The sequence below is a fragment of the Pan troglodytes genome, chromosome 11 (assembly GCF_028858775.2).
Source record: "Pan troglodytes isolate AG18354 chromosome 11, NHGRI_mPanTro3-v2.0_pri, whole genome shotgun sequence".
NCBI lineage: Eukaryota > Metazoa > Chordata > Mammalia > Primates > Hominidae > Pan > Pan troglodytes.
The window spans coordinates 98,653,965-98,668,953 of NC_072409.2; the positions used below are offsets into that span (position 1 = coordinate 98,653,965).

Below are 14,989 nucleotides of genomic sequence, written 5' to 3' on the forward strand. Positions count from 1 at the left end.
AATAGTAACCAGAAGAGAGCTGGGGTAGACATAATCATATCAGAAAGAAGAGACTTTAAGGCAGAAATGGTTACAAGAGACAAAAGATCTAATAATCAACTTATCGAGAAGTTATAACAATAATAAACATGTAGGCACCAAACAACAGAGCCCCAAAATATAGAGAGCAAACAATTAAAGAATTGACAGAGAAACAGAAAAATTTACAATAATAGTTGAAAATTCAACATTCCACATTAAATAACTGAAAAAGCATCTACATGGAAGGTTATTAAGGATAAAGATGGCTTAAACAACATTACATACTAGATACACCTAGAAGGCATATACGAAATACTGTATCCCAAAACAGCTGAATAAACGTGCTACTCAAGTACATATGAAACATTCACCAGGACACAACATAAGTTAAGCCATAAAATAACTGACAAAAAATTTTAAAACAGTAATATAACACAAAGGATCTTCTCTAAATAAAATGGAATGAAGCTAGAAATCCACAGCAGAAGGAAAAAAGTAAAATACACAAGTATGTGGAAATTTAAAAACACACTCAGCTGGATGTGGCAGCTCGTGCCTGTAATCCCAGCACTTTGGGGGGCTGAGGAAGGCAGATCATGAGATCAGCAGATCAAGACCATCCTGGCTAACATGGTGAAACCCCGTCTCTACTAAAAATACAAACAAATTAGCTGAGTGTGGTGGCAGGCACCTGTAGTCCCAGCTACTCGGGAGGCTGAAGCAGGAGAATGGTGTGAACCTGGGAGGTAGAGCTTGCAGTGAGCCAAGACTGCACCACTGCACTCCAGCCTGGGTGATAGAGCGAGACTCCAGCTCAAAAAAACAAACAAACAAACAAACAAACAAAAACAATCAAAGAACCAATGGATCAAAGAAGAAATCACAAGGGAATTAGAAAATATTTAGAGATGAATATTAGAGAAACACAACACAACAAAACTATACCATGTAGCAAATGCAGTTGCTCAGAAGGAAATTTATAGCCATAAGAACCTACATTTTAAAAAGATGTATCTCATTAATATCCTAAGTTTGTATCTTGAGAACCTAGTAACTTGAGAACCCAGAAACAGAATAGCAAACTAAACTCAAAGATAGAAGAAAATAAATAATAAATATTAGAGTTGAAATTTTAAAAGGAGAAGGGATGGAAAAACAATTGAGAATCAAAGCAGAAGTTTATTTCCTTAAAAGAATGTTCAATTTTGCAAACCCTTAGCTAGACTACTAAAGAAAAAAAAGGATGCAAATAACTAAAATCCAAAATGACATGAGAACACTACGATAAAGAAATAAAAATGATTATAAGATAATAAAAAGATTTATTAGATATATTACAATGAATCCATCTTATTCTGGGCTTTTGTTTGCAGACTTTTTGTTACTGACTCAATCTTGCTACTCATTACTGGTCCGTTCAGGTTTGCATAATGCTAAATACCTTATAAAATGGATCATTAGATAGTTAGAGTAAGTATTAAGAAGGAAGCTGCCATTTTATTATTTTTTTGCTATATACATAAAACAGCATTTTTGTCCTGCATTTCTTCTATTATTGACTTTCTTAGTTGATTTTTTGTAGTGACACATTTTGATTCCATTTATTTAGTATATATTCTATGTTTATATAATAAATTATTAAATATAATATTTATAATTATAAATATTTATAAATTATAAATAATTTTCCATCAAATTAAATAATTTAGATAAAATGGACAAATAGCTAGAAACACCTGGATTACCTAAACTGACTCAAGAAAAGTCTTAACCAATATAACAAATGAAGAGACTGAATCAGTTATCAAAACCTCCCAAAAAAGAAAAATTCAGGGACAGGTAGCTTCACTGGTGAATTCTACCCAACTTCTGAAGAAGAATACCAAACTCTCTAAAACTGTTATAACAACTAGAAGAGGATGTAAATACATCCTAACTCATTCTGTAAGGACAGCATAATCCTGATACCAAAGCAAGTGTAAAATAAAGGTATCTCAATAATGTAAGGTTGGTTTAACATCAAAAAAATCAATTAATAGAATACACCACATCAGTATAGTGAAAGACAAGGCTGGGTGCAGTGGCTCATGCCTATGTAATCCCAACATTTTGGGAGGTTGAGGCAGGTGAATCGCTTTGAGCTAAGGAGTTCAAGACCAGCCAAAGCAACATGGCAAAACCCTGTCTCTACAAATAATTAGCAAGGCATGATGGCTGATGCCTGTAGTACCACCTGCTTCCAAGGTTGAGGTTGGAGGATTGTTTGAGCCTAGGAAGCAGAGGTGGCAGTGAGCTGAGTCATCCCACCACACTCTAGCCTGGCTGACAGAGTGAGACCCTGTCTCAAAAAAAAAAGAAAGAAAGAACAGAGAAACCACATGATCATTTCAATAGATGCAAAAAAAAAAAAGTAAAAGTATTTGGCAAAATCCAATATTCCCTTCATAATGAAAAACACCTGGTGAGAGGAAGTGGAGCAAGATGGCTAAATAGAAGCCTCAAGCAATCATGCTCCATGCACAAACACCATATTGAACAACTATCCACACACAAAAAAGTACCTTCTTAAGAACCAAAACTCAGGTGAGCAATCACAGTACCTGGTTTTAACATCATATTAAAGAAAGAGGCACTGAAGAAGGAAGGACAGACAGTCTCAAGAAACACACACAACCCCTTCCCTATCCCCCAGCAGTAGCTGCATGGTGCAGAGACAGAAATTGTGTTCTTGGGAGAGGTAGAGTACAGGGACTGTGGAACTTTGCACTACAACTCAATGCTACTCTGTCATAGTAGAAAGCAACATGGGGCAGAACTCAGCTGGCACCATGGAGGGAACATGTACACTAGCCCTAGCCAGAAGCAAATCTCCCAACCCAGCAGTTGGAATCTGAGTTCAGGCAAGCCCTGTCACAATGAGCTAAGGTGATCTGAGGTCCTAAATAAACTTGAAAGGCAGTCTAGGCCACAAGGATTGCAATTCCCAGGCAGTCTTGGTGGTGTGCTAGACTCAGAGCCAGTGGACGTGAGGTGCATGTGACCTAGTAAAATACCACCCAAGGCAGCACAGGGAATACTTGTATCACCCATCATCTAAGCAAAGGCAGTGCAGCTCACAGCTCCAGGAGAGACTCATACCTTCTGCTAAAGGAGACGAGAAAATTAAGAGGACTTAGTCTTGCAACTTAGACACCGGTTGAGCCAAATTACAATAAGGCACCAGGGAGTGCCCTGAGGCATGCATTCCAGGACCTAGCTCTTGAACAACATTTCTAACCATGCCCTGGACCAGAAAAAAACACACTCCTCTGAGGGAAAGACCTGGTCCCAACAGGATTCATCTCCTGCTGACTAAACAGCCCTTGGGTGATGGACGTGTGGAGAGACTTCTCGGCTTGAAGAAAGGGGAGAGAAGAGTGGGAAGGACTTTGTATTGATGCTTGGTTGCCAGCTCAACCATAATGGAATAGAGGACCAGGTAGATTCCTACTTTTCCCGACTCCAGGCCCTGACTCCCGGCCCTGACTCCCGGATGGCTTCTCTACACATGGCCAGGGCAAACTTGCCGTACTGAAGGGAAGGACACAGGTCTCGCTGGATTAACGAATTGCTGATTGTGGAGTCCTTAGTCCTTGAGTAAACACAGGCAAAAACCACACAGTGGTATCCATGGGCCTTAGTGAGAACCAGTGCTGCACTAGCTTCAAGTATGACCCAGCTCCTTTCCAATGTTGGTGGTCACAGGGGTGCTTGTGTAACCCATTCACTAAATCCAGGCAGGTCATATAGAGAAAGATTCCATTTGTTTCAGGGAAAGTAAGGGAAGAGAACAAGAGTCCCTGCCCAGTAATCTAGGAAATTCCCCCGGATATCACACAAGACCACCAAGGCAGTATTTCTATGAGTCTACAAGAGGCACAGTGTTACGGGGCTTACGGTGCCCTCTAATGCAGATAAGGCTACAATGACCAAAGACATACATCACAACATCCAAGTCCCTTCAAATACTAGGAAAGCCCTCCTGAGAAAGATGAGTACAAACAATCCCAGACTGTAAAGAATGCAATAGATACCTAACTCTTCAACGCCTGGATACCAATGAATATCCACAAGCATCAAACCATTCAAGAAAACATGACCTCACCAAATGAACTAAATGAATAACCAAGGGCAAATCGTGGAGAGACACAGATATGTGATCTTTCAGACAGATAATTCAAAACAGTTGCTTTGAGGAAGTGCAGTCAAGATAACACAGATAAGGAATTAAGAATCTTACAGATATATTTTTAAAAGAAATGGAAGTTATTAAAAAGAATAAAGCAGAAATTCTGGAACTGAAAAATGTAACTGACATATTAAAGAATGCATCAGTCTCTTAAAAGCAGAAACGATCAAGCAGAAGAACTAGTTAGACTGAAGACAGGTTGTTTGAAAATACACAGTTAGAGGAGACAAAAGAAAAATGAGTAAAAAGAATGAAGCACACATACAAGATTGAGAAAATAAAGTGAAAGGGCAAATCTAAGAATTACTTGCCTTAAAGAGAGGTAGAGAGAGGTCAGGCTAGAAAATATATTCAAAGGGATAATATCAGAGAACATCCCAAACCTAGGGAAAGATATCAATATCCAAGAACAAAAAGGTTATAGACCATGAAGTAGATGTAACCCAAAGAAAACTACCTCAAGGTATTTAATAATCAAAACCCCAAAGTCCAAGGATAAAGAAAGGATACTGAAAGCAGAAAAAAAAAAACACACACACACAAATAACATACAATGGACTTCTAACACATCTGGCAGCAGACTGCACAGTGGAAACTTTACAGGCCAGGAGAGAGTGTCATGACATATTTAAAGTGCTGAAGGAAAAAAAAAAACTTTTAACATAGAATAGTATATCCATCAAAAATATCCTTCAAACAAAAGACTTTCCCAGACAAACAAAAGCTGGATTACATCAATACCAAATCTGTCCTACAAGGAACGCTAAAAAAAATTCTTCAATTTGAAAGAAAATAAAAAACAACATTAATAAGCAATAAGAAGTCATACAAAGGAACAAAGCTCACTGGCAATAGTAAGTATATAGACAAATACAGAGTATTATAAAAGTGTAATTGTAGTGTAAACTACTCGTATCTGGAGTAAAAGCAATAAAAGGTAAATCTACCAAAATAACTGTGACAACTTTCAAGACATAATACAGTAGAATAAGATATAAATAAAAAGAACAAAATGTTACAAAACAGGATGAAGATTAGAGTTTATATTAGTTTTCTCTTTGAGTGTTTCTTAAATTGTATATGCAATCAGTGTTAAGATGTAATCAGTTTAAAATAATGGGTGATAAAACAGTACATGCAAGCCTCATGGTAACCTCAAATAAAGACACATACAATGGATACGAAAAAAAAAAATAAGAAATTAAATCATACCACCAGAGAAAATCACCTTTACTAAAAGAAAAACAGAAGGAAGAAAACATGGAAGAGAAGACCACAAAACAACCAGGAAGCAAATAATAAATGGCAGGAGTAAGTCCTTACTTATCAATAATAATGCTACAGGTAAATGAAACAAACACTCACTAATAATGCGGAAGGTAAATAGACCAAACTCTCCACGTATATATATTTTTAAAAAGCAAGACTCAATGACCTGTTGCCTACAAGAAACTTCAGGGGACCAGGCATGGTGGTGCATACCTATAACCCTAGCACTTTGGAAGGCAGAGGCAGGAGGGTCACTTGAGCCCAGGAGTTTGAGACTAGTCTGGGCAACATAGCAAGACCTCATCTCTACAAAAAATTAAAAAGCAAAAAATTAGCCAGATATAGTGGTATATGCCTGTAGCCTCAGCTACTCAAGAGGCTGAGGTGGGAGGATTGCTTGAGCCTAGGAGGTGGAGACTGAAGTGAGCCATGATCGTGAGCCACTGCACTCCAGTCTGGGTGACAGAGCGAGACCATGTGTCAAAAAAAAAAAAAAAAACCTAACCTATAAAAATACATACAGATCAAAAATAAAAGGGTGAAAAAAATATTCCATGCAAATGAAAACCAAAAAGGAGCAGGAGTAGCTATACCTCCATCAGACAAAATAGATTTCAAGACAACAACTATAAAAAGAAATAAAGATCATTATATAATGATAAAGAGGTCAATTCAGCAAAAGAATATAACAAATATAAATATATATGCACCCAACACTGGAGCATCAAGATATATAAAGAAAATATTATTACAGCTAAAGAAAGATAGTCCCCAATACAATAACAGCTGGAGGCTTCAACACCCCACCTTCAGCATTGGATAGGTAATCCAGACCAAAAATCAACAAAGAAACAACAGACTCATCTGCACTACAGAACAAATGTACCTAATAGATATTTACACCATATTTTATCCAATGGCTGCGAAATACACATTCCTCTCCTTAGCATGTAGCTCATTCTCAAGGATAGGCAGTATGTTCACCATAAAACAAGGGTAAACAATTCAAAAAACTAAAATTATATCAAGCATATTCTCTGACCACAGTGGAATAAAACTAGAAATAAGTAACAAGAAAAATTTTGGAAATGACACATCACATGGAAATTAAACCATATGCTCCTGAATAACCAGTAGGTCAATGAAGAAATTAAGAAGAAAACTGAAAAATTCCCAGAAGCAAATGATAATGGAAACACACCATACCAAAACCTATGGGCTACAGTGAAAGTAGTACTAAAAGCAAATTTTATGCTGTAAGAATCTACATCAAAAAAGCACCTAACAAATAAACAACCTAACAGTGCATCCTAAAGAACTAGAAAAGCAAGAGCAAACAAAATGCAAAATTAGAAGAAAAGAAATAATAAAGATCAGAGCAGAAATCAATGAAATTGAAATACACAATACAAAAGAACAATGAAAAGAAACTGGGTTTTTTGAAAGATAAACTAAGTGGACAAAACATTAGCCAGATTAACTCAGAAAAAAAGAAACCCAAATAAATAAAATCAGAGATGAAAAAGTAGACATTACAACAGATACTGCAGAAATTCAAAGGATTATTAATGGCTACTATGAGCAACTATATGCTAATAAATTCAAAAATCTAGAATAGACAAATTCATAGACACATACAACCTACTAAGACAGAACCACGAATAAATCCAAAACCTGAACAGATCAATAACAGGTAATGAGATTGAAGCCTTATTAAAAAGTCTACCAGAAAAGACATCTCCCAGCTTCACCATTGAATTCTACCAAACATTTAAATAAGAGCTAACACCAATCCTGCTCAAACTATTCTGAAGAATAGAGAAGGGAATACTTCCAAACTCATTCTACAAGGCCAGTATTACCCTGATACTAAAGCCAGACAAAGACACATCAAAAAAAGGAAACTACAGGCCAATATTCCTGATGAACACTGATACCAAAAATCCTCAATAAAATATTAGCACCAAATCAAAAAGATCATTCATCATGACCAAGTGGAATTTATCCTAGGGATGCAAGGATGGTTTAACATATGCAAATCAATCATTGGGATACATCATGAGATACATCATATCAACAGAATGAAACACAAAACCTGGCCAGGTGTGGTGGCTCACGCCTGTAATCCCAGCACTTTGGGAGGCTGAAGTGGGCAGATCACCTGAGGTCAGGAGTTCGAGACCAGCCTGGCCAACATGGCAAAACCCTGTCTCTACTAAAAAAAGAAACATTAGCCAGGCCCAGTGGTGGTGCATACCTGTGATCCCAGTTACTCAGGAAGCTGAGGCAAGAATCACTTGAACCCAGGAGGTGGAGGTTGCAGTGAGCCAAGATCGTGCCACTGCACTCCAGCCTGGGTGACACAGCGAGACTCCATCTCAAAGACAAAAGAAAAAAAAAACCACATGATCATTCCAATTGATGGTGAAAAAGCATTTGATAAAATTCAACATTGTGTCATGATAAAAACTCTCAAAAAAACTGGATATAGAAGGAACATACCTCAAAACAATAAAAGCCATATATGACAGCCTAGAAGCTAGTATGATACTGAATGTGGAAAAGCTGAAAGCTTGATGCTAAAATCTGAAACATGACAAGAATATCCACTTTCACCACTATTGTTCAGCACGTACTGGAAGCCCTGGAGCAATCAGACAAGAGAAAGAAAGGACATCCAAGTTGGAAAGGAAATAGTCAAATCATCCTTGTTTGCCGATGATATAATCTTATATTTGGAAAAACCTGAAGAGTCCACCAAAAACCTATTAGAATGAATAAATAAATTTGGTAAAGTTGCAGGATACAAAATTAACATACAAAAATCAGTAGCATTGCTATAGGCCAACAGCAAACAATCTGAAAAAAATTAAGAAAGTAATCCTACTTATGATAGCTACAAATAAAATTATATGCCTAGGAATTAACCAAAGTAGTTAAAGATCTCTACAATGAAAACTATAAAACATTGATGAGAGAAATTAAAGATAGGATACAAAAAAAAATGGAAAGAAATACCTTGCTCATGGATTGGAAGAATCAATATTGTTAAGATGTCCATACTGCCCAAAGCCATCTACAGATTCTATGCAATCCCTATCAAAATACTAATGACATTCTTTGCAGAGTTTTTTTTAATCTGAAAATTATACGGAATCACAAAAGACCCAGAGTAGCCAAAGCTATCCTGAGCAAAAAGAACAAAACTGGAGGAATCACATTACCTGACTTCAAATTAGATTACAAAGCTATAATAACCAAAATGACATGGTACTGTCATAAAAACAGACACATAGACCAATGGAGCAGAATAGAGAACTCAGAAATATAGTGATACATCTACAGTGAAATCACTGTTAACAAAAGTGCCAAGAAAATACCTTTGGGAAGACAGTGTCTTCAGTTAACTGTGCTGGGTAATGGATATATATATGCAGAAGAATGAAACTAGACCCCTATCTGTTGCCATGTACAAAATTCAAATCACAATGGATTAAAGACTTAAGTCACAGACCTCAAACTGTGAAGCTACTAAAAGAAAACACTGCAGGCTGGCTGCGGTGGCTCACGCCTGTAATCCCAGCACTTTGGGAGGCCAAGGTGGGCGGATCACCAGGTCAGGAGATCGAGACCATCCTGGCTAACACGATGAAACCCCGCCTCTACTAAAAATACAAAAAATTAGCCGGGTGTGGTGCCGGGCGCCTGTAGTCCCAGCTCCTCGGGAGGCTGAGGCAGGAGAATGGCGTGAACCTGGGAGGCAGAGCTTGCAGTGAGCAGAGATCTTGCCACTGCACTCCAGCCTGGGCGACAGAGCGAGACTCCACCTCAAAAATTAAAAAAAAAATAAAGGAAAAGAAAACATTGCAGGAACTCTACAGGACATTGAACTGGACAAAGATTTCTTGAGTAATACTCCACAGGGACAAGAAACCAAAGTAAAAATGTACACATGGGATCACATCAACTTAAAAAGCTTCTACACAGCAAAGAAAGCAATCAATAAAGGGAACAGAATGGGACAATATGTGCAAACTATCCACCTGACAAAGGACTAACAATCAGAATATATAAGGAGCTCAAACAACGCTATGTGAAAAAAAAATCTAATTATCTGATTTTAAAAGGGACAAAAGATGTGAATACACATTTCTCAAAAGACAAACAAATGGCAAATAGGTATTTGAAAAGACATGGATATCCACTCTTTCTCTATTTAACACTATACCAGGGTTTCCAGCAGGGAAGTATGAAATAAAATGAAATTAAAAGCACTTAGATTAGAAAGGAAGAAGTGAAACTATGTCTACTTGCAGCTGTCATGATATGATACGTAGAAAGTCTTAAGGAATTTACTAAGAAAAAAAATCAGAATTAGTTAACCTATTCAGAAAGGTTGCAGGATACAAGATCAGTATACAAAACTCAATTGTGTATCTACACATTATGAATGAATGATCTGAAGAGAAAATTTAAAACAGTTCCGATTACAATAGCATCAAAAATAATAAAATATTCAGGAATACATTTACCCAAAGAAGTGCAAATTTATACCCTGAAAGCTACAAAACAACTGAAAAAATTGAAGAAGACCAAAATAAATGGAAAACATCACATGTTGATGGATCAGAAGATTCTTAATATTATTGAGATATTAATACTCCCCAAACTGATCTACTGATTCAAGGCAATCTCTATTAAACTATCTGATGGCCTTTTTGGCCAGAAGAAAAAAGATAATTGTAAAATTCATATGAAAATACAACAGATCCAGAATAGCTAATCTAGAAAAAGAAAAAATATGGAGGACACATATACCCCAATTTCAAAACTTGCTACAAATCTGCAACAACCAAGAAAATGTGGCATAGGCAGGAGGGCAGATGTATAGATCAAATAAACAGAACTGAGGTCCAAAAATGAACCCTTATATTTACAGTCAACTGATATTCAATAATGGTATCAAGACAATTCAGTGGGGAAAAAAGAATTTTCTTCAACAAATGGTGCTGAAACAACTAAATAACACATACAAAAGCATGACATTAGGCCTGTATCTCACACCATATTCAAAAGTTAACTCAAAATGTATCAAAGAATTAAATGTAAGACATAAAACTATAAAACTCCTAGAACGAAACAAAGGTGTCAATCTTCATGACCTTGGATTAGCAATGGTTTCTTAGATATGACATCAAAGGCATGGGTAACACCAAAAAAAGTAGATAAATAAAATATTATCGAAATTAAAACCTGGTATTTTTAAGAACACCATCAAAAGAGTAAAAAGTAACAAAGAATTTAAGAAAAAATAGTTTCAATGTATATATCTTGATAAAGAATGTGGATCCAGTATGTACACAAAAGATTTGAATAGACATTTCTCCAAAGATAGTAATACATGAAAAGATGCTCACCATCATTTCCCATCAGGAAAATGCAAATCAAAACCACAATGATTCCAGACCAGCCTGGCCAACATGGCAAAACCCCATCTCTACTAAAAATACACAAATTATCTGCATGTGGTGGCATGCGCCTGTAGTAATTTGCCTCTTCTCGGGAGGAGAATAGCTTGAACCCGGGAAGGCAGAGGTTGCAGTGAGCCGAGATCACACCACTGTATTCCAGCCTGGGCAACAGAGCAAGACTCTGTCTCAAACAAACGAACAAATAAAAAACCATAATGAGATATCACTTCACATTCCTGAGGTGGCTATAACAAAAAGGGCAAACAATTACAAGTGTTGATGGGAACATCGAAAAATCAAAACCCTCATAGTGTCTGAATGTAAACTGTCGCAGCTACTTTGGAAAATAGTCTAGCAGTTCCTCAAAAGCTTAAAAACAGTTACCATATGACCCAATAATCTCACTCCTAAGTATATACCCAAGAGAAATGAAAATATATATACATGTAGGAAATAAAAAGTAGTATCTTTTCCTTACCCATGGCAAAGTTCATGGCTGACATCCCAGTAATAAAAGATAAATTACTAAGAGAAAAATATAACATTTATTTAACCAAAGTTTTACATGACACAGAAGATGTTGGAAATGAAGACCAGAAGACTCAGGGAAAACTGTGTATTTTTATGGACAGTCGTGCAAAACTGTGACTGGAGGACAAAGGCATATGATTCTGTGGTAAAATAAACTTATTAGAAAGGACTGTTTGTTGAGATTCTTCTTGGACTCTAGGTACAAGACAGAACCTCTCTGAATGAGGGTCATAAGATCTACTTTCCAGGAAGGTAGCTATGAGAATTCTTTTATGACCATGCTTCATGGGAGAAAGCTGGGAGAAGATCAGTGAACAATCTTGCTGCTTCCGTGGGTATTGAGTAAATGATGTGGACCATCACATCCAAAAATAAATTATAAATAGATTAAAGACTTTAGGGTGGGAAAAACTTTGTCATATAAAACCTTTAAACATTTGAGAAGAAAATAATAAAATGACTACCAAAATTCACAAACTTTTGAAATTCCAGTTTTCTTTATTCAACGTCTGTAGAACAGAAGGTATTTATAAGATATGAAGTATTAGTATCCAAAATAAATAATGAATGCCCAAAAAGCAATAAGAAAAAGACAATAACCCCATGAGAAAAAAATGTAACACAACTACAAGTCACAGCAAATCCCAGAACTGATTATTCAAGTAGAATAAATAAGGAAATAAAAATTATCACCAAATAATCATGTAGCTGTGAATTAATACAAGTACTGATTTACCCTTATCACACTTCCAATTTGTTTTAACGCTTGCACAGAAGCAGAAACTGATATAAAAATTAAGAAAATGAATCCACCAGAATTCAGTTCTCTCAATGGCTCAGTCACCCCATGATTGTGCACTAATAGACTTAAATATTTCCATAAATAATCTGCAACAGGTTTATACACCGAGAAAGATGTATCCTTCTCCCATAACTTAAATATTCTTGCACACATGCATATACACACACATATATCCATACATATTACCATCGTCCCTCAGTATTCCTGGAGGATTGAACCCAGGGCTCTCCAAATACCAAAATCCATGGATGCTTTAAGTCTCTTATATAAAATGGCATAATATTTGCGAATACCCTACACACGTTCCCATATACTTTAAATCATGTCTGGATTACTTAAAATACTGAATACAATGTAAACAGTTGTTATACTGTATCTTTTACTTGTTTTTTTAATTATTGTATTGTTACTTTTAATTGTGTTGTGTTTTTTTTCTGAATAGCTTGATCCACTGATGCAGAACCTGCAGATACATATGGTCAACTGCTTGTAACTGTTGAATAACCGTGTGTGTGTGTGTGTGTGTGTGTGTGTGTGTGTGTGTGTGTGTGTAGGGGCATATACATGGAGAGACCACCATATTCACTAGTACTAAAATCTGTGTCTGCCCTTTTCAACAAAATCTATAGTTTAAAAAAATGTAATTTAATAAGAAAAGAAATTAGCAAAAACCTCTAAAGACAAAGAGAATGCCATAAAAAAGTATTATTTTGAAAAATACTAATAAAATTGTAAGAAACCACTGCCTCACTTGATTAGCCTTTTAAAAAGGGTATAAGATTAAAAAGATTGATTGTAACTTTTATCTTCTATAAAAATAAAATTTTCCCATAAATAAGGCCCTTTAAAGTCAAAGAAAGCACCTTTAAAGTCAAAGAAAGCACCACCATAGAACCACGTATTTGTATTGTTTAACTGTTTAGTATTTTTTACACTTCATATTTTAAAGGATCTAGAAAAGAGTCTTAAAAACTATATTGCAATAAATTATAGCTATCTTTGTAAGCTTAAGCCTTAAGTGAAAAAGTTAAAACCAATGATTCTAAATATGTTATTTGAAAACACATTTTCTTTCAAAATGCAATAGCCTTTATTTTTTAATGATTACATTTTAGGATAACCATTTGAAGTCAGTTTCCTGCTTTGCAACATCAATTTTTAAAAAGCTATGGGTCTTAAGTGAAAGAATATAAATTAATGCTAGTCCCCACTGACGGATATGAATATATAACTTGTTAAAGAAAATAACATGTATTAAACTTCCTAGAGAAAGTTAGATCCAAAAGAGGAGTATGGATTCCATTCCTATTGTATACCTTTATTTTTGCATCAGTGCTATATTTTTCTTTTCTCAAATGTGCTTCCTGCTTCCTCAGTTTCTCCAGGTCATTTAGCAGGTCAGTGCAGCGGGTACTTAATTTCTTGTTTTCCTCCTCCAGATTTTTTATAACTAGTCTGTTTTGCTCTTCTTTGTTCTGTACACACTGCTTAGTGTCCTGTAGAACAGTACCACAAGGGCAAATAAATAAAACAAAACAAAACAAAAAACCCAAAAAATGGTGAGAACTAATCAGCAAATACAAACTGTGCAATTTTACCCTCACACAAGCTTCTTCTATATTTGATAGCCAAGGTCACCTGTGTACTTTTATTGGCCTCTTTTCATGCAGGTGGATGGGTCATATTTTTTCACTGGATGACAGCTTTGATGAGTACACATTTGCAAAGAGTCCATTAATTGATCAAGCTGCCTTTGATGCTGTCCCCAGCTATTTTTGAGACCCATACAGACATATCCTCCCAGACCTGGGTTTTATCAATTAATAATGCCAGTCCCATCAGAATCTAATTACAAGAAGCCACATATTCACACTCCTACTTTCTTAGCTCCATTTCCATCATTAACTATTTATCTAAAAGTTATAAAGCTTGGAGTTCCGGCTTTAAAGCATCTTTATCAGAGTTTTTGCATGTGAGAAAACTGTATGGTACAGGAGGGCCTAAGGCAATTTTTCCTCCAAACCTGTCACTTTCTGTGCCACAAAGGCTAACAAAGCTTAAAGCAGAACTTCAAAGCAACAGTCCCACAAAACTATGTACAAGTCAACACACCTTAATTTCTTGACTTTTATCTTTAAATTTCTTCTCCAAGTCACTGAATTCTTTCCTTAAGAAAGCATTTTCTTCATCTACTACAATTTTCCGTTTTACAAGGTCATTTATTTCCTGTTTCAGTACTGACTCTCTCTGTGGAAAAAATTTAAATTACTGGTGAGCTTTTATTTCTAAGAAAAACAGTATTTTATTTTAAATGTTTTACATTTTGATTTGCTAATGTTATGATTAACTAGCTTTCATAATAATGTCTGTCACCACAATTCTCATCTCCTGTAACATGCCCATGAATTTTTAACTAAAATGTGCAAGTACAGGGCCTATTTATGTTGAAGAACACATAAAAACTGGACACTAAATATTAAGTCATACTCAGAAAGCAAATTTTCAGAATTTAGGTGTGTAACAGGAGAAAAACAAGATTTTACGAGCCATTCTAATTAAAGAAAATATATTTATAGCTAACATAATTCCTTATTCTTTTATTTGAATGTCATTTAGAAGGAACTTTCCTGATAAACTATGATTTTGTAAAAGCATAAATCACTTTAA

The 14,989-nt window shown here is 35.8% G+C and overlaps 1 protein-coding gene across 11 annotated transcripts in view; it reads right to left on the minus strand.

Annotated features, from left to right (window-relative positions):
* The window catches only part of CNTLN (centlein), a 478,854-nt gene that overhangs the window by 243,889 nt on the left and 219,976 nt on the right, over positions 1-14,989 (minus strand). For 6 of the 11 annotated variants that reach the window (XM_063787952.1, XM_009456357.3, XM_016960656.3 and 3 more), the window contains exons 4-5: positions 14,435-14,569; positions 13,639-13,818 (exon numbers count right to left, since the gene is read on the minus strand). The exons of 3 other annotated variants lie outside the window; for them this stretch is intronic. In XM_063787952.1, the coding sequence (XP_063644022.1) occupies positions 13,639-13,818; positions 14,435-14,569 (315 nt within the window). Of the gene's footprint in view, positions 1-10,935; positions 11,171-13,638; positions 13,819-14,434; positions 14,570-14,989 lie in introns of all 11 variants that reach the window. 2 more of the 11 variants (XM_063787958.1, XM_063787953.1) reach the window with 2 other exon arrangements.